The sequence below is a fragment of the Myiozetetes cayanensis genome, unplaced genomic scaffold (genome assembly GCF_022539395.1).
Source record: "Myiozetetes cayanensis isolate MyiCay16 unplaced genomic scaffold, myiCay2020 scf6-25, whole genome shotgun sequence".
In the NCBI taxonomy this organism is placed as follows: Eukaryota; Metazoa; Chordata; class Aves; order Passeriformes; family Tyrannidae; genus Myiozetetes; species Myiozetetes cayanensis.
In genome coordinates, this window is record NW_026087853.1 from 21,167,777 (window position 1) to 21,187,303 (window position 19,527).

Consider the following 19,527-nt stretch of genomic DNA (forward strand, 5'->3'; position numbering starts at 1 on the left):
AAGTAATGGGGTATAGCATTCATATGGATATAAACTACCCAAGCAAAGGCCTAGTCCAGCCTGGCTCTTTTTCCTCCTTTATCTTGCCCCTTGTGTCTCACAGCTTTGCCCCTTTGCCCTTGTTCTGACTCTTTCCTGATCCTCCCACCAGGTGACAATTTGAATTTTAAAGCCATTTACACTCCAAAAGGTGCATAATCAGATTTTTATCCTGTACTTTTCTGATGTGACTTTTTTATTATGACATCAAGTACTGACCCATAATAAGGATGTAAATGCCCACTTTAATGTCTATTAGCAGTATCTGCGGATGCATATAAAATTATAGTATCATCACGTAAGTACATATTAACCTCTTGAGCTCCATGACAAAGTCTCCAGGGAACACTGTATTCCAATTTTCAATTACCAGCAGTAATTCAGTGACAAGCAGTAGAAGTTGTACTCATCCATATCCTAAACACTCGAGGTACTTGCAGAATGACAGAGTAGTCACATTCTGAATACACCAGTTCTGGTGCTTCCAGTTGCTAGCTATCTGTGACAAGCATCTGGGTTCTTCCCGGGAACAAATACATAGTTACATTTAAGTATACATACAGGTGGGATGTAGCTTACCTGAAAAAAATTTATGGTTTTCAGCAAAGTTGTTTCTGAGTCACAGGGTAGTGCACAATCATCACTTTATCCACAGCGATTAGCAGAGAGAAGATAAGGTGTACAGCAACATACCATGTGCCATCTTTTATGCTTCTGTTGAGCAAACAATGCACTTTGCTCAGAAAATGCCCATTTAGCACAGGTGTGAGGTGCAATATGTGAGCAAGGAATGCTGTGGTCCACAGTACTTTATTGCAAGATTAAGAAAACAACAATTACAGCTACCTGTCCAATCCCAAGATGGTATTAATGGAAATCCAAACATTCTGATTTTCATCTTTCAGGATAATGATATCTGTTTACATCAGAAAATGGGTATTTACCTGAAAACAGAGCCTGCCAACCCACATCTGAAAAATGACCACTATAAAAAACTTGGACAGGGAGGCTGTGTTTTTTTAAAAAAAGATGCACTAGTTTCTCCAGAAGATCTAGACCTGACAGTCCATGGAGAACAGAACAAAACACAGGATATTAAAGACAAAAGTTACTATTTTTCCTTTGTATGTTTCTCCTTTCCAGTACAGCTCAGTCAGATGATTGATCTTGGTTCCAAAGAGGGTCTCTGTCCTGAGGGTGTTATTCCCAAAATATATACTAAGATTTCTGATATTTTAAAACATTGCTGAATTGGGCATTAACAGGCAGCATATCATTTGTTAAATGGTTTTCTTCACTGGACAGTTATTGCTTTGGAGTTTAGAGAAAAGAATCAAGAGGACAACACTTGAATATCACTGCAAGACATGAATTAATATTCATGTCATCCCATGATGTTCAGGTAAAAGTATATAAAATGTGACTGCTCAAGAGCAAGTTTTCATCTACCTATTGCTCTTTCTCAAATTGTAGTAGGTAAGTTATTTCATGGCAGATTCTCCATGATTTGGGCTGCTCTTTCAATTCCTTTGAAGTCCATCCAGGAATCATAGCACTTCCAAAGACAATGCATTTTTGAGGAAACTAAAATACCTTTATAAGGAAACCCCAATACAAAAGGAATATATACCAGAAAATCCTAGCTCAAAAATAAATACTATATATACACAGGCGTACATATATCTAGTTACAGATAAAAATACTCAAAAGGGAAGAAATGAACTGTCATCCTAAGTTGTCCCTCAGTACATACACTTTACAATAATGCCAAATCAAATGATCACACAGTTTATTCTTTTGAGAATCTAGCTTCATACAGAGCACAGAACACATCTCTAGAGAGGTGATGGCCAAGAATTGAAGGAGATTAGCAGCAAATGAGTCAGACCCAAAGACAGGAAAGAGAAAGCTGGAAACAGTCGAGTTCTTACAATGAAAGCAACTGACCACCAGCCCTGGAGAGAAGCCTGCCTGCTGCCATTTCTCTAGAAGCTAAGAAGCCAGAGAGAGACTTCAGAAATGAGGACAGTGCTCTCACACCTTGTCAATAATTGTGGCTGGATTTGCAGAAGCTCTGAGCACTCTATAGCTGCTATGGAACTTAGGACAAAATGTGATTTGAACCTACAAAAGGCTACAAAGTAAGCCACTCCAAATTGCCAGTGCCTGGGTATCTCATCTTAGCGCCCCCCTCCCCCCGCCCCAATACAGTGATAACTTCTGTTTCTTGATTCAGTCATTCTGACTTAAACTCCTTATTTATACAATAAGGGTGACAATAACATCCAAATGCCCAGCACATAAATTCATTAACATTCTAAGTTGCTATAGCAGGAGGTACCCTGAAGACGCTAACAAGGAAATTACTACTTCTCTCTTCAGAGTGGAGTCTGGATGCTGTGCAGTAAATAAAGCTTGAAGTCAGTCTAAATGAGGAGGGAAAAAACCAATCAAAGCCAGTAGCTATACACTCAGAGATCTGAACTGTCCTACACTACAGCGGAATTTTGGTGTGAAAGGGGGAGACGGAGAACAGACAGGCCATGATGAGAAAGGAAAATCCTCACTTTTAAAAACTGGACACTCTTACCCCCCAATATAATGTTGAAAATTTAAAGCCATTTCCAGAGGATCTTGATCTTTGTGTTTAAAAACATTCAATCCACTTGGGATCTAATTTTTACAATTTATTCATTGGAACAGTTAATGCAGAGGGATTCCTGTGTTGTTGCCTCCACAGTTGTGCATAGCTACCAATACTTTTTGTGCTTTTGTGAGCCCACAAACATAGGCAAAAGAAAATTCAAAGTCCACTGCTCATTTGATCTTTGAAGTCACTGTTACCATGATAAAAAGAATGAACCCAATCTATCTTAAAAGGATGTCAGTGCTGGCAAAATGAACAGATATCCATTAAACTATCAATTGAAATTGACCTGCTCATTTAAATGAAATCCCCTGTGGGACGGGGCAGATCTGAAGCAGGGACTTAGAAGTGAAAGGCTACTTAAACTCTGGAATTGTTTCAGATTCTGAACAGGGAGCATCTCACTTGTCTAGAGACAACGTCCTGACAAACTGGGAAACAAAATCATTAGAAAACAACTCCAAAGAATGGACATGATAAATTATCTCAAATTCACTCACGTTTGCAATTCAAAAGAAGAAAAGCACAGTAACTCCCTACAGACCTTCAGGTTACAGGTTATACTTAAGGAAACGGTCAAGGAAGCATGCAGATTAATGGACATTCCAATACTGTAAATCTAGTTAGATGTCAGTGAAATCTCTCTTCCCCCACTCTCAACTCAGTTTGCCTTATATCAGATAAAACAATTCTTTCACATATTGATTTATTTCCAGTTTCTATAATCAGAAGAGAGATTCTGCAAGAACCTCATTCAGACAATACACATAATGTTTTAAGACAGAAAAATCTTTCTTATTTACGTGTTACCCCTAAAAGAGAGTCCTAAGGACCCAGAGTCTAATCCTATCAAACAGTTAAATTTTATGACGCCATTTTAGGACATGAACAAAGCAGTTCTTTACAGAATTTGTGCAGACCTGTTTGTGAATTATCTCTAGGTATGCCCTCTGTGACAGGAGGAGGAAGCTAAAATGCAAGTGGTGGTAGCTTTGCCTGTCTGGTGTTGCCAAAACTTGAGAGAAAGTTCAACGGCTTCAGCAGTGCACCACATCTCTGGTCAGTCCAGACCAGTCTCAGTTCATGGCCCTCTTAGAAATGCCTTCAGCAATGAAGTCTCACATGCACCCATCTAGGCAATCTAGGCTTTAGCTTCAAGTTCATTTTTACGCCCATCTACACAAGACAAGAAATGGTTTATTGCCTTGTATTTCCATTTCCATAGAAGGCTTTCTACCACACAGACAATAATAAATGATGCAATAGATTTTGAAATTTAAAAAAATTCTTACTTTCTAGGATCTTGTGCATTGAAAAGCAGTGATGAGAACCTCAAGTTCAGAGTCAACTGACTGAATATCACCTTCCATGGTAATGTTAGGGTAGTGTTTGGCCATCAAAGGTTATCATGACACTCATATGAATATATGAAGCCCAAATAACAGTATGAGAACACTCTGTAAAGAGTACTGTAAGTGACTCTTATAATTATACTCTGAAACTCTAAAGAATACTTTAAGTGTAGACACCAGAACTGAATGCATATGGATGTGCAATACTGGGGATTTTCATGCAGGAGAAAAATTAAAGGTTAAATGGCAAGTTTTCAGGGTGAAGCTTATGAAAAATTACTTATATGGGTTAGTGGATTACATAGGATTTTCTGGGTGGGTATAGGTAGTTATACATGTCAAAAAAGCCTAATTGTAAAGAAAGAACAAGACTTTTCAACCTTGCTGGAAAAAAAAGCAGAGTAAGAAACAATGTCAGGATGTTCATATCAGGAAAAAAGTATTCCAAGAGAAGATGCAATTTACTTATAAAGATGGTAATTAATAAGAAAACTGATTACAAACAAAGATGAACTAATTCTTACTTGATGTTTTTAAAGTTGGGACATGTTCTTGTAAAAATATAATTAAATCCAGTTGCAAGATAAATACTATAGCCAAAAGGTTCGCAAAAGTTTTCTCCAGCTTTGAAAAAAGTTTGTACGTCATTTTGAGACTGGACACTGGGCTAAGAGAACACAAAAAAACCCATCACTATACAACTACTTCAAATCTTACAATACCCCTAGGTGTCTAAACCCAGTCATTGTGAGAGACAGACTACCAAGGCAGACAGATCTTTGGTCTGACCCAGTGCAGCCTTTTTCATGCTGTTCATCCCATTTCCTTCAGATGTTACAAGGACAAGAGGGCAGCTTTACAAAGTCCTGATCATCCTCATAATACTGGCATCTCTGCTTTAAGAAAATGAATAGGTCATAACACGCAGGACTCAGCAATACTTTTCCTGATTGTCTGCAAGTATATATATTTTGCATCTTTCTCTGACATAACAGGCTGTACCAGCCCATTTTCCCCTTTTACCAATCCTTTAAGTTGGTACAAGAATTCCCTTTCCCTAGTATGTCATCTAGCACATCTTTGTTAACTTACCGGACTCACACCAACAGCCATGTTTGCAGTTGGGAAGGCATTCTACCCACACTGAAGGCGAGAAGGATGTTGGACGTTCCCTCTGTCTCCACAACATAAGTCTGTATTGTCCATCACGTGGCTGAGGGCCAGCCATGCACCTGGCTCCAGGCACTGGTGCCAGTTTAGTCTCCCTGCACTTGCCTATGGCACTGTTCACTTTCTTAAGAATGAGATGCTTTGGTATAATACAGACATTATGCTCTCCGTGCTGAGTTCAATCCTTGTTCTGGGTAAAAGTTAATGGCCTAAGATAACCTTGTCTTATCTTTTGCACAGCAAGAGTAGCCTTATGCTTAATGCCTTAAGAAGCATTGCTGTATTTTCCTGATATTTGATGGCAAAGAGGAAGATATCTCATCATAGAACACAAACTGGAACAGAATACAGAAGACAAAGACATAGTAATGAAGTACCACACAGAGAATCGAGTTTTTCCTCCTTTGATAGTCTCCTAACAGACTATTAAGATACATTTTCTGAACAAATGACTGGTAGCATCCTGCAATTTTGCTTCAGTGAAAAGTACTCAACAACAAACTGTTGAGGAACAAAGTGTTCCTCAAGACAACAAAGCAAAGCCCTTATCCACTTGATATAATTCCTTTTCAATATCCAGGCACACATACTGTTTTTTGTAGCATCTTCCTTCTTCAGTACAGAAGGGGTTACAATAAAAGGTGCACTCAATCGCTCTTCTTCTTGTCTGTCCTCCAATTTCCCTTCTCGTCCTCTGCTCACTAAGCAGGTCCCTGCAACACCCACAGAATAACCACAGGAGTTTCTACAGTTTGAAGGACAGCACTGACCGACTCAATGTCATTTTTCAGGAACGATGCTGGCAAGACACACCTCTGCATACCACAATTATGGAGCTAATCTATCACTCAGTAGCACTAGTCCCAGCCTCTAACAGGTTTCTCTCCAGCTACTGTTTTGTTGCCTTCTTCACTCTTCACTGTACCTTAAAATCACAAATCCATTAGGCCAGAAACTATGTTCTTTTAATTTAAACTTCTCCAGTACCTACCAAATTGGGTATTAATCTTGACTAGAGCTCACTGGAACTACTGGAAACATGCAAAGAACTACTCAGAAATGTGCTCCTCTCAGCTCTTGATTTCTTTTTCACCGAATGTCCATCTTCTCCCTGTACATAAAAGTATGTCATTTTAAGATGGGTCTCTGTCATCTATGAAAAATTGTGGCAATTGTATGAGGTCCTCAGTGACAAGAAGGGGTACATATACATCACCTTTCTAAAAAGACTCAAAGGAATGATAGGCTAGTCAGCCCTACCTCAGTCCCTTGTAGCTTTATGAAGCAAGGTCTGGAAGCCATTTCCAGGCACCCAAAGGACAAAGAGGTGACTAGGAACAGGCTGCCACATTAAAAGAGGGAAAATCAAGCCTGCAAACCTGACTGCCTTCTTTGATGAAATGACAGACTCTGTGGACACACAGAAGGTAGTGAATGCTGTTTACAATGACTTCAGTAAGCCTCTTGATGCAGTCTCTCACAGCAGCCTTACAGCCAAATGCAGGAGCTATGGACTATGGACCAGTGAGAAACTGGCTGAAGTGTCAGGTTAAAAGAAAAATGATCAGTGGTTTGAAATCTGCCTGATGGCCAGTTATGAAAAGCATGCCTCAGAAGGCAATACTGAGATCAATACTGTTCAGTGATCATTAGTGACCTGGTGGAAAAAGACAGAACATACTCTCAACAAGATCAGAAAAAAAGGCATGTTGGGGAAGGGAGCCACTGATATGCTGGAGGGTGGGACTTTGTGATGTTTCTGTCTTTTCATTCCTCCCGTCTGTCAAAGTTCATGTATAAAATAGTTCAGATGGAAGGGACCTAAAACGAATACCTAGTGTAAATGACTGATCACATCAGGACTGACCAAATGTTAAAGTAAGGGCATTGTCCAAATGCCTCTTAAACAAACAGGCTTGGGGCATCAACCATCTCTCCAGGAAGCCTGCTCCAGTGTTTGACCATCCTGACAGTACAGAAGTGTTTCCTAATGTCAAGTCTGAATTACCTCTCACACAGCTCTGAACCATTCCCATGTGTCCTGTCACTAGATACCAGGAAGAAGAATTCAGCATCTCCCTCTCCGCTTCCCCTCCTCAAGAAGTTGTAAAGAGCAGTGAGGTCACCCCTTAGTCTCCTTTTCTCCAAACCAGACAAACCCACATTCCTTTACCACTTCCCACAGGACATGCCTTCCAGCTCCTTCACCAATTTGCTGTTTATTATTTGCTCTGTTTTAAAATTACATCATAAGCCAGTCGAAGGAGGTGATTGTCCTGCTCTGCACTGGTGCAGCCTCACCTTAAGTCCTGTGTTTTGGGCACCACAATATAAGAATATAAAAGCTATTACAGTGTCTAAAGGAGGGCTATGAAGATGATTAGGGGCCTAGACGGGAAGCCATATGAGGAGCAGCTGAGGTCACATGGCTTGTTCAGCCTGGAGGAGACTGAGGGGAGAACTTCATCACCATCTACAACTTCATGAGGGGAAGTGGAGAGGCAGGCACTGATCACTTGTGCTGACCAGTGACAGGACCAAAAGGAACGGCCTGAAGTTGTGTAAGGGGAGGTTTAGGTTAGATATTAGGAAAAGGTCCTTAGCCCAGAGGGTGTTTGGGCACTGGAACAGGCTCCCCAGGAAAGTGGTCAGAGCACCAGGCCTGAAGAGTTCAAGTGTTTGGACAATGCTCTCACTCACAAGGTGTGATTCCTGGGGCTGTCCTGTGGAAGGCCAGGAGTTCATAGAATCATAGAATTATCGAAGTCGGACAAGACCTTTAAGATCAACAAGTCCAACTGTCAACCCTGCACTACCACTGTAACCTCTATACCGTATCACCCCATGCCAGATCCAGATGTCTCTTAAACACCCCCAGGGCTGCTGACTCCACCACCCTTCTGGGCAACTTATTCCAATGCCTGACTACCTTAACAGTGAAAACAAATTTTCTAATACCTAATTAAAATCTCCCCTGTCTCAGGTTAAGGCCACTTCCTCTCATCCTCTCACTGTAGGCATGACAGAAGAGACCGGTCCCCCCCTCACTGTAGCTGTAGAGAGTGAAGAGGTCTCCCCTGAACACTGAGGGGTGCACTCAAACCCCCACATCCAGATAATCAGTAAAGACTATTAAACAGGACTGGCCCCAAAACCAAGTCTTGGGAGGGGTCCCCCAGTGTTCCTGATGAACACTGATAGCAACTGGGTTTAGCTCCATTTGCCACATTTCTCTGAGCCTGGCCATCCAGCCAACTTTTTACCTACTGAAGAACGCACCTATCAGACCTGCGAGCAGATAGTTTTTCTAGGAGGATGCTGTGGGAGATGGTGTCACTTTACTGAAGTTTAGATAGACTGTATTCACAGCCTTTCCCTCATCTACTAAGTGGGTCACTTTATCACAGAAGGACACCAGGTTGGTCAAGCAGGACCTTCGCTTCGTAAACCCACGTCAGCTGTGCTTGATCCCCTGGTTGTCCTGCATGTGCTGTATAATGGCACTCAGGATGATCTCTTCCAAAGCCTTGCCCAGAACCGAGGTTAGGCTGAGAGGCCTGTAGTTCCCTGGATCATCCTTTTTGCAGATGATGCTAATTTCCAGTCAGCTGAAACTTCTCCAGTTAATCAGGACTCCTGGTGGATGATTGAGAGGGGTTTGGCAAGTTCTTTCACCAGTTCCCTCATTATTCTGGGGTGGATCCCATCAGGGCACATAGCCTTGTGAGTGTCTAATTGGCATAGCAGGTCACTAACCATCTCCTCTTGGATTATGGAGGCTTCACTTGGCTCCCCATCCCTAACTTTCAGCTCTGGGGGCTGAGTATCCTGAGGACAACTGGTCTTAATATTAAAGCCTGAGGAAAAGAAGGCATTAAGTACCTCTGTGTTGGGGATGAGCTGGAGAATGAGACGGAGTTTACCCGCTGGAGAGAGGAATTCCTTGGTGACATGGAGGACATTGCTACAGCTAACAAGCCTGCCTGACGGACTTTTACATTTATCACCATGTGGCTAAACCTAATGCTAGGTTGAGGCCACCATTTTAAATTACCTTCTTCTTCTTCAGTTACTGGACTTGCCTTTCGAGGCACAGAGACAGTTCCCTCCTTGGATAGCCTACCATGGGGTAGCTACCAATCACATCACTTCCCAGTTATTTCATGGTTGTGTCCCACCCCCTTGTTATTTCACCCTGTTGCCTACCCTATCACTTTTCGCAGTTTTGCATGCTCCTCCCATGCTCCTCCCTAGTTCTAGCACCTTCCCTAGCCAGATCCTTAAAAACCCTCCACCTTCGTTCTAATAAATCAGATCAGCTTCAGCTGTGATCCTGTTCACTTCGTCTCTTGTCTCATGTTTTGGGTACAGTGGGTTTTTACCCTAAGGGTGAGACCTAACACAACCCTACAGGGCAGAGCGAGGAGAGCTGTATCTCCGCCTCTGGCAGGATTAGCATCAGGCTCTGCTTAGAAGACCTGCAGTCCTGTCACAAGCCTGCTGGTCTCATTCCTTCCCTTGACCAAACCGTGTCACCTCTGCCTTTTCCTCATCCCCTGTCATTTTACTACCCTCTGTATTCATTACGGAGACACTCCTTGATCCTCCTATTAGTTGGGCTTTGGCCCTTCTAATCTTCTCCATACATGACCTCGCAACATCCTTATAGTCCTTCCAAGTTACCTAACCCTCCTTCCAGAGACAACAGATTCTCTCTTCCCCCCCTAAGTTCCAGTTTAAGTTCTCCGTTTAGACAGGCCGGTCTTTTTCCCCAGTGTCTTGTCTTTCTGCATATGAGGACAGCCTGCTCCTGAATATTTAACAATTCATTTTTAAAGCACATTCAGCCTTCCTAGACTCCTTTGCCCTTTAGGACTGACTCCCAAGGGACTGTGTCAATCAGTCTCCTAAACAGGCCAAAGTCTGCCCGCTGGAAGTCCAAGGCAGAAATTCTGCTGGTGCCTCTTATTTCACCCAGTATTGAAAACTCTAACATTTCATGGTCACTATGCCCAAGACAGACACTGACCACCACATCACCCACCAGTTCTTTGCTGGACTTGATGATCCCTGTGGGTCCCTTGCAGCTCAGGATATGCTATGATCCTATGGTTTAAAGGACTTTAAATGCCTTTCAGTAGCACCCAGTATGATCTTCTCCACAATTTTTCCAGGTATTGAGGATAGACTAACAGGTCTGTAGTTTCTTCAGTCTTGCTTCATGCCCTTCCTGTAAACTAGAATAACACTGGCTAGCTTCCAGTCAACAGGGACCTTCCGAGACTCCCAAAACCTTAGGTAGGTGATTGAGAAGGGCTGTGCTCCAACAGCCCCTAGTTTCTGGATGAATTCCATCTGGCTTCAGAGACTTACAAACATTCAACTGGTCCCTTACAATCTCAGTGTACACAAATGCCACTATTCCCACAGTAATGGTCCTCCAGATCAGAAGACTGGGCTGCCTAAGGTCTGTCAGTATTATTAGAGATTGAAGCAAAAACCCCACACTGAATGCCTACACTTTTTCTTCACCCTGATTTGTCAGGTGACCATCTTCAACACATATTGGTCCAATGTTTTCCTTAGACCTTCTCTTGCTGTTAATGCACTTCAAAAAGCCTTTCTTGTCTGACAAAACACTGGCCAGTTTCAACTCTAATTAAGTTCCAGTCTTTCATATCTTTTCCCTGCATATATGAAGCACAGCTCTGTAATCTTCCTGTGAAGCCTGACCTTGCTTCCAGAGATCATAGAATTTCTTTTTCTTCCTGAGTTCCAAGAGGAGTTCCCTGTTATGCTAAACTGGTCGTCTGCACTGCTTGACTTTCATCACAGGGATTGCCTTGCTCTTGTGCTCTTAAAAGATGATTCTTAAAAAATGACCAGCACTCAGGGAACAGCACACTACTAACTAGCTCACTGAGTAGTCTAAAATTAGCTTTCTTGAAATCCAGGGTAGCAACTCCACTGACCGTTTTCCTCACTACATCAAAAATTTAAAAATTACCCACTTCATGATCCCTGTGGCCAAGGCAGCCCCTACCATCATATCTCTCTCAAGTCCTTCTCTAGTCAAATAACAAGTCTAGGTGGGCATCTTTCCTGGTTGGCTCACTGAGTACTTGTGATGCAAAATTATCTTCAACATACTTCAGGAATCTCCCAGGCTTGCTTGTCACAGTAGTATGGTATTCCCAGTTCAGGTCTGGGAAGTTGAAGTCTCCCATAAGGACAAGGAGAGGAGACAGTTGGAGAGAATACAAAACTGGAAAAAGACTGGGGAGTCTTGGTTGACAAGAAGTGAAACATGAGTGAGCTGTGTATCTTTGAAGCAATAATCACATACTGGACCATCTTGGTAGAAGCACAGCTACCAAATCAAGATATGTTATTATTCCTTTCTACTCAAGTAATCCACATCGGAAGCAGTATCCTTCACAACAAGTACTGTGTGAGCAGAGTGCAAGTTCTAAGAAATCTGCCTTAGAGAATAAAAGAGACAAAGCCATGAACCTATTTTATTCATCTAAAAATGCTGAAGATACTAAAATCTGTATCAACTTACTGAAGTCTGAAGATAAATTTTGATAAATACCCAGGATAAATAACCAGATACATGATTCATTTTGCTTGCCTCTGGAGAATCATATTTGGTTCGGAACCAAACTGACCTGTAAATGGATTCTAACATAGAAACAGGAAAGACAGGGCAACTGCAATAATTTGAATCTCCTGACACTTCCAGAAGTTTGCCACAGTGGGAAGTACGGTCTGCCAAGCCAAGATCTGCCACAGTTACTCTTCAGTACTGCCACAGGTACATTCAGCCTTTAAGGACAAGAAATAACTCCTAGGAGCTTAATACATAAGTAAGGGCTTAACCAGATAACAGTGCTACTGACCTCAATAGGAAAATCTGATAAATTATCTTTGCCCCCAGAGAAAAATCACGTGAAGCGTGGCAACCTCTCACCCACTGCAATAAGATGAAGGCTCTGAATTCCCTAACATTCTCTTACAAAAGTTTTAAAACCATCATAACACCACAGAAGAGAAAGAACTACCCTGGACAACACTTACAATGTAGCAAGGTATATCAGAATTGGTTTTACAAAGAGGAATATAAAGGCTAAATATAAAATTTTAGCTAAATGATCAGTAATCTGAGTAAATCTGTTGAACAGACTCAAGCCAAGAGAGGTTATGGAGAGTCCTTCATGAGATCAAACCCACTCAATTTCACAAAAGCTCTTCAAGGAGACCACTCCCTGTCACTGAAACAGCATGCAGTTTAGATTGCAAGGCTTCCAATCCTAAAATTTATCTGCAGGTTGTCAGGAGTATGTGACCACCTGTATTCACTGTATTCATGAGTAATTAGATAGTGCAGCTACTCATCTTCAGATTTACCTTCCCCTCACATGTTCTAGATTAAAGGCCCTCCAGGGCTGAGACTTCTCGTGCTACTCCTTAAGCACCATTGCTCAAAAAAACTACAAATAAGACTAACCAATCACTACTTCAAAACAGGAGCTCTCCTTCCTCCACGGAAGCCTTACAGCTTGTCCTGTAATCCAAAAAGACCATTGTGATCCTCCATTAGGTAAAAATGCACCACCAAACAAACAAAAAAAAAAATTGAAATGGATTTACAGTGACAGATCTGACAGTTTGCTTGGGCTGCAAAATATAAATCCAATTTGAATATCTCCCCAGGAATAAGTAGGTATTAGGGGATCAGACACAGACAGTATGCCTGTAGTATAACCAACTATATTTGTCAATTGTGATTTAGCAAGTCATTGAATTTCTGTTTTGTGCATGTTATGACCATTTAACATATTAATACAGAGTTAAATATAAATCACTGCTTCGTATTCTCACAATCAAATCTGTCCCTCAGCTATTTGATTTATAAGGGAGAGCAGAAGGCTGCAAAACCACTAAAAATATGCAAATTTTGTTGTCTGCTTAAGAGTGCTAGCTGTACTTCCATAATCAAAATTTTACAAGTTTAAATGGTCCTGTCTGAAAGCTCCACATAATGAAGAAAGCAAAGAGTTCTATTCATACAAATACATCCTATTGTTACAGGACTTAAGAAGCTGTGAGGCCACCTGTTTCTTGATACACGCTATGCAGGTATATATTCTGAAAATACAGCCTAAGATAAGCTCCAGAGTTATTTAAGGAAAGAGAGGGAAGAAATCACTGTGCTATATATATTCCGCAACACAGAAGGTAACAGCAGACCAAGTGGAGGTTCTATGAAGAGAATCTCTTTAGTGTTCACTGCAGTGTGATGAGCAATCATCAGCAGGTGGAGACACCCCAGTAGGTATAGCAGACAATACTTGTGAAGGGAGAGCATGAGACAGAAGGAATATGATCAATACCCATAATGCTCTGAACTTGTGGGACACTTTAGGTAGCTTTTTTGTTCAATGGCATGTTAACTTCAACAGCAAGCATCCTTTAGAAACACTAACAGACTTTTTTTTAATTTATACACTGAGATATGGAAGTTTTGTATATCCTCTACCATACTCCAACGATATTCATGGATCCAGGTTCCTTTCCAGGACACCAGCTTACACATTTATGCCAAAGTAGTTCTCCCAAATCCTTATCCAGTAGGAGGTTTAAGAATGAACATGCAATACAAAAGACTATAAAGACATTCAGAACAAGGGAGAAGAAAAAGGTCTAATGGACGATGATGCTGCCAGTGAGCCAATGGCAATTTCTGCGTGGACAAGCACCATATTTGCTTTGTCAAAAACAACATGATTTGAGTCCATTAGCACATGGCCCAAAAACCTTCTGCTAACACAGAATTCAGATTCCATATTTCAGTTTCTTTGCATTCCCTCCTCATTCCACAGCCAAGAAATCCTTCTGGCCTGGAAGAACACAGGGGGAGACTTCTGCCTCCCTGAGTGGCAGTGGGACTTTCACCCCCAAAAATGCCAAATACACAAACAGCAAAATGTCCAACGGGGTGAATAAAGATCTGAAAACCCAAAAGAATCTGTACATGACCCATTACATATGAGCTGGCATCAGGGAAAGAGATGAATGCATAATAAATACAGCAATAGCAAGAATATTTTTAAAAGCCGCTGCGGTCCCAACAGTGATTACCTTTTCCTAAACACAGAGTCACAAACATGACTTAGGTATGTGGGGCACGCAGATCAGTCTGGATGATGGCACGCATCACACATCAATACTGAGGATACCACTCTGCCAAACAACATGTTTGGTGCAGAGACACACCAAAACCAAACATTTCCAAAATTAAGCAAGCTTTTATAGTTGTAGTGCTTCATTTTAGCTGTATCCAAGGCTCTTCTCTGGTGGCATTTTAAAAAAGTTACTGGAAGCAGCAATAGCAGGTTTCTCAGTTGCTGGTGTTTTCCCAGTCCACTCAGAGTTCTGGGATCTCAAGGATGGTGTTGCTGGTAGCTCTGATTCTGCTGCATCCATGTGGACAGATAAAGTTGCTGGAATATAAAATTGCAGGAAAGGGGGAACAGAGGAAGAGAATAGGAAAGGGCAATAAAAAAAAGTTAGAACAAGTGACTTCATGGCAAATGCCTCATATATATAATTTCTTTTACAAAACTGTTATTTATTGAGTTCCTACTAGTTTTCCATCCAAATTCCTTTGAAATACAGGTTCTTGATAGCTTTAACACCTTCACCTTAATGAGTCACACATTCAAAACTCTAGGTTCCCAGTCCACTAACTATTTCCCTTAGTCAGAGTTCCTTTGAAAACCAAGAGCTTCAGCTGTCCCATACTTAAACTCACAATCATTTATCTGAAGGTAAGTTGAACTCTTCGCAAAGAATCAATTAACCCTGTATCTGAGACTCTGAAAGTCTCTGAAGGCATGATAAATTTCAGGTTGCAAAGCTCCTTTAAAGAGGAAAACGTACCCCTCCTTCTCACACAGTAAAGGCAGTACCATGAACCTCCACATACATCCAACATGGTAAATCAGCATATTATGACAAGTAGCTACTTGCCAAGTTTGGTTGAAATCCACTCTCATTTTCTCAATACAACCACTGGTTCAAATGGGACAGATGATAATAGCACAAGAGATTTGCAGACCCATGGCTCAAACCAACAGTCACACAAATTTCCAGAAGGATTGCCAGAAACCTAGAGATATCAGAGTTTACTCCCATTCTCAGTATGCTGAAACACTCAACCCTCAAAACCAGAACAGGGCAGAGTAAAGAAGAGTAATTGCCATAGGAGTCTTTGGGGCAAACAGATTTTTTTTAACAAGTAACTGCTTCAATACAAAACACATCTCTTCTTCATTGTAGTCTCATAACAGATAATAATTGTTTATGTGTTTTAATTACAAGTTGCATCTGCTGCTCTGTAGTGGAGGAAGGATAAACAGGCCTCAAGGATAACGAGTCTCAACTAGAGGACTGATTGCTTTGAAGTTTAAATAAAAAGTTGGTTCAATGCTTGAGGTTCCACACTCAGTAGATCTGGAACCCCAACAATGTTGCTTCTGTGTCCAAAACAGTGAGTCATTCCCATACAGCCACAACAACATAGCTGATAACGTCTAGCCCACCAACTTCTTCCATCTGAAGGTCATACGAAACGTGAAAAAAAACCCTCAAAGTCCTTAAACTAACCAATACTAAACTATGTGACCCTTGCTAGCAGCCTCCCCACTCAGGCTCTCGATCTTTGCTCATAAAAAGAAAAAAGCAAAGGACTGAAACAGGCTTCTTGCTGCTGGGTAAAGACAAAAAATGAATGCTTAGCAAGAAATACAAGAGGGAAAATTCAACAAATTGCTAGTACTCAGACTGGTCTCTGATAAGCAGTTTCACAGGCTGTTAACTGGCACCTTCTAGAAATTAGTTTTTCACAAGCTAAGTGTGAATACATGACAAGGCAGACAAAAATCTATTTATGCAGATTTTTATGCCCAACTCGTTGTAATAGCTGAACAGGATGCCAGTTACCATGTGCACGGCTACATATCTAGTGGATTGAACCACCTAGGCACTAAAACATCAGTGTAAAGATCAACAGTTGTTCACCATTTATGGCACAGCCGTCTGTACTTGTGGCCTATTCTGGCAAAGTGCAGACAGACATGACAGTCTTTATCAGATCCCTTTCAAACCACAGAATAACTACCATGAGAATAACATTTTATGCAGTATTTGTCAGACAAGCCCTACTGTGCAACGGGCGACATTATTCCAAATCTACTGTACTGCAATGGAAAGTAACTAAACCCAAGGACATTATCCATGCCTTCGAAGTCTTAGATCACTGAAAGCTCAAAGGAACTTTCTCACCACAGACTTTGTTCCTCCCTAGGCACTGGCTTTTGGTCTTTAAGCTGGATGAACCTCTGGTCTAATCCAGTACAGTCAGTCTTAACTTCCTCCAGATTTCCTTATTCTACTGCCAAACTACACACTTCTGTTTTTACCCAGTAAAAGCCTTATGCTTTAGGGCTCACACTGTCTGGTTGTGTAGTGTAGAAGACACTAATTTTCAATCTCTCTGAACATTTGCATGTTTGCCCAAATTAATTTTGATAAGTCACTTCCCGAAGTGCAAATTAATTCTGAATTTTCTACCTACTTTTTGTTGCTCTCAACAGATACCTCAGTTATGGTATTTAGGCCTGTTAGCCTCAAAGAGCAGGATTAATACCAGAAGTTTAATGCTATAACAATACAACAGAGACCTAAGGTACTCCTGCTACAGCAATGCATATTTTTTATGTTCATACAGGGGTCTCTGGCAAAAGATGCTTTACAAGAACTCATAAATACATTCATGGAAGTATGTGAGAAGACATGGAATAAACTTATTTTGCTTGGCTCCCAAATAAAACATTCTCTCTAGCTCCCTTCTCTCATTCCTACACTTAGAAAGGAAACAGCATCCACATCTCATATGCCTTTTATTAGCGTCTTCTGATTTCAGCCAAATTCAACTCAAAACTTTGAGTGGATAGTGGGGGATGAGGCGACAGGGGAAGATTTGTAGCTGCATGTTTAAGAAAGAAGCTAAATTCATCACAATGACAGGGGATAGTGTTGGCAGAGATTTGAGCTATTTATTCTTTTAGGAAAATCCTATAAAGAATGACACGAGGAAGCCTCTATCTGCAGTCTTGTTCATCACACTGGTGAGGAGTCCGATAACAGATGTATGCAGTAGCGTGATTTAGTGCCGGGAGCTGGCCCCTGATGTGTATTAATACAGCGGCAAAGCGGAACGAGCTCCTCTTCATCACTCATCTCTATAAAAGAGGTGGAATCCGAGATGGCCCGATGTTCGGCAGAGCAAGCCCATTTGTTCTGCTGACTGATGAAGCCAGCTCAGGCTGTGTCCTTCACCTCCACGGGGCACTCAGGTTGCAAAAAAGGAGATCACTGAAGCAGGACCTGGTCAACAAGTGAGACGAGAGCAGCTGGACTCAGCTAAGTAGATATTTAAAGGTGAAGAAATCCAGCACTCCATGGGCCTGCATTCTGATTCACCTGTGCTTCACCTTTTGCAAAAGAGGTAAACCACCACAAACACAAGCCTCTGTAGTCAGAAAAAGAGGCTGCCATGATTCCACAGCTACAGGGGAACCCCAGTATATGGCACTTATGTGGGGGTGAGTAGATGCATGGCAAGGGAGAAAAATCTTTATCTATCTCTTCAATATCTATCAAGCAAAAGAGTCTCCAGATAATTCTACATTATTGCAGAGTGATACAATGTATTTTTTTAGGCCTCAGTAATTCCATAGTAAGACCCCCCTTTCACAGATATAATATCAGATTTCAGTACTTTCCAAGTTACATATCCAGGTTGTGCTCCAGCTGTAATTGGGAGTCTGCTGTAGAAAGTCATCTAGGACACAGCTTCAGCTATCCAATCATAAAAGTTTCTTTTCAAAAGTCAGTATTGTAGCAAACGCTGCCCCATAGCTGTTCACTTTGCTGGGGATATTTCTAAACAGGGTCTAAGGAAGAGACATTTACCATTTCTGACCATTGCAGCACTTGTCTCTTGATGATCAGTACAAGCAAGTCCAAATTCTAGTAACTACACTCCTTCCTTATTTCGTAATACATAATTGTAATTTTCTCTCTCATCCATAAAACAAAACTTTCCAAACCCCTGTTGCTATTTCCACTGCCAAGTTCTACTCCAGATGCAGTTTCAACTCTTCAAAAAGTGTTCATTGTACAATTCGCCTAGGCAGGTAAGTACAATTTACACAGTATTTTGAAACATGTAGGCATAGAAACAGAAGCTGCCCTTATAGAAGGTGACCATCAATGCAGTACAGAATACAGTGTGAACAGTAAATGAATGGATAGGTAACAGGGGACAGTGAGATATTAGCATTCATACCAAGAAAACCTAGTATTCCAGTGCTAAAATTCTGTGGCTAGATACATGATTTTACTAACCCTGTCAACTACAGAAGTTTGAATATCCCAAAATGGAATATGCAAAAGCCAGGAAAGAATATCCTAAATAAAAAGTTGATAACAGATGACACTTCTGCTGGGCAACAGATTAATAATGTTCTTTTCTTTTTTAATATAGAACCTTTTAGACAGTTTGTAATTCAGATCTGTGACCTGGAGAGAAAGCACAACTTTCTTCCCTACTTCTTTATTTTACTGTCTAACCACTAGCCCAAGGAAGAAAGACGAACTTCATTCCTTCTATTTATCATCAGTCCCTTTGGCCTTCCCCCTGTTTTCACATCTCCATTTTTCCAATCAGCTTACCCACTACCTTGTTACTGGATTACAAGAATAATTTTTTAATGCATTAGTTGGAAGAACATGTGTTGCTTGATAGTGACATGACAGGGTAAGGTGAGAGGCCAGAAAGTAGTATCCTAAACTCCTCTGTGTTCCGCAGATTAAAACTTTCAGATTTTGATGAGTAATCAATCACTTTCGAGAAATACGCCCCATGAAAATAGACAAGCATTTTAATGACTACATCCCCAAAGCACAAAAAAGAAAAAAGTAACTATTTTCATCCAGAAGAGTAAGACAACCTCCAGGGAATAGGTGGTCTCATCCAGTGATGATAGAAAAACTGACAGATTTTTGCTCCCGTGAGTGTCTACAAATACAAAGGGCATCAGAGCCACCAGCTAATGCCAGTCCAACATTGAAGGAACACACTGTGCATACTGACCAGCTTCCTATTACCATGGACTGCATAACTTAGGACTGCAGAAATAACATCTTATGAAGAAACAGATTACTGTCCACTATACAGTGAGGCACTGT

General features: G+C 41.1%; 1 protein-coding gene across 2 annotated transcripts in view; it reads right to left on the reverse strand.

The window, feature by feature from the left end:
* Positions 1-214: 214 nt before the first annotated feature.
* GPATCH2L (G-patch domain containing 2 like) overlaps positions 215-19,527 on the reverse strand; it is a 46,557-nt gene continuing 27,244 nt past the window's right edge. For both annotated transcript variants that reach the window (XM_050335518.1, XM_050335519.1), the window contains exon 10: positions 215-14,714. In XM_050335518.1, coding sequence (XP_050191475.1) covers positions 14,542-14,714 — 173 coding nt within the window. In that variant the 3' untranslated portion in view covers positions 215-14,541. The remainder of the gene's footprint in view (positions 14,715-19,527) is intronic.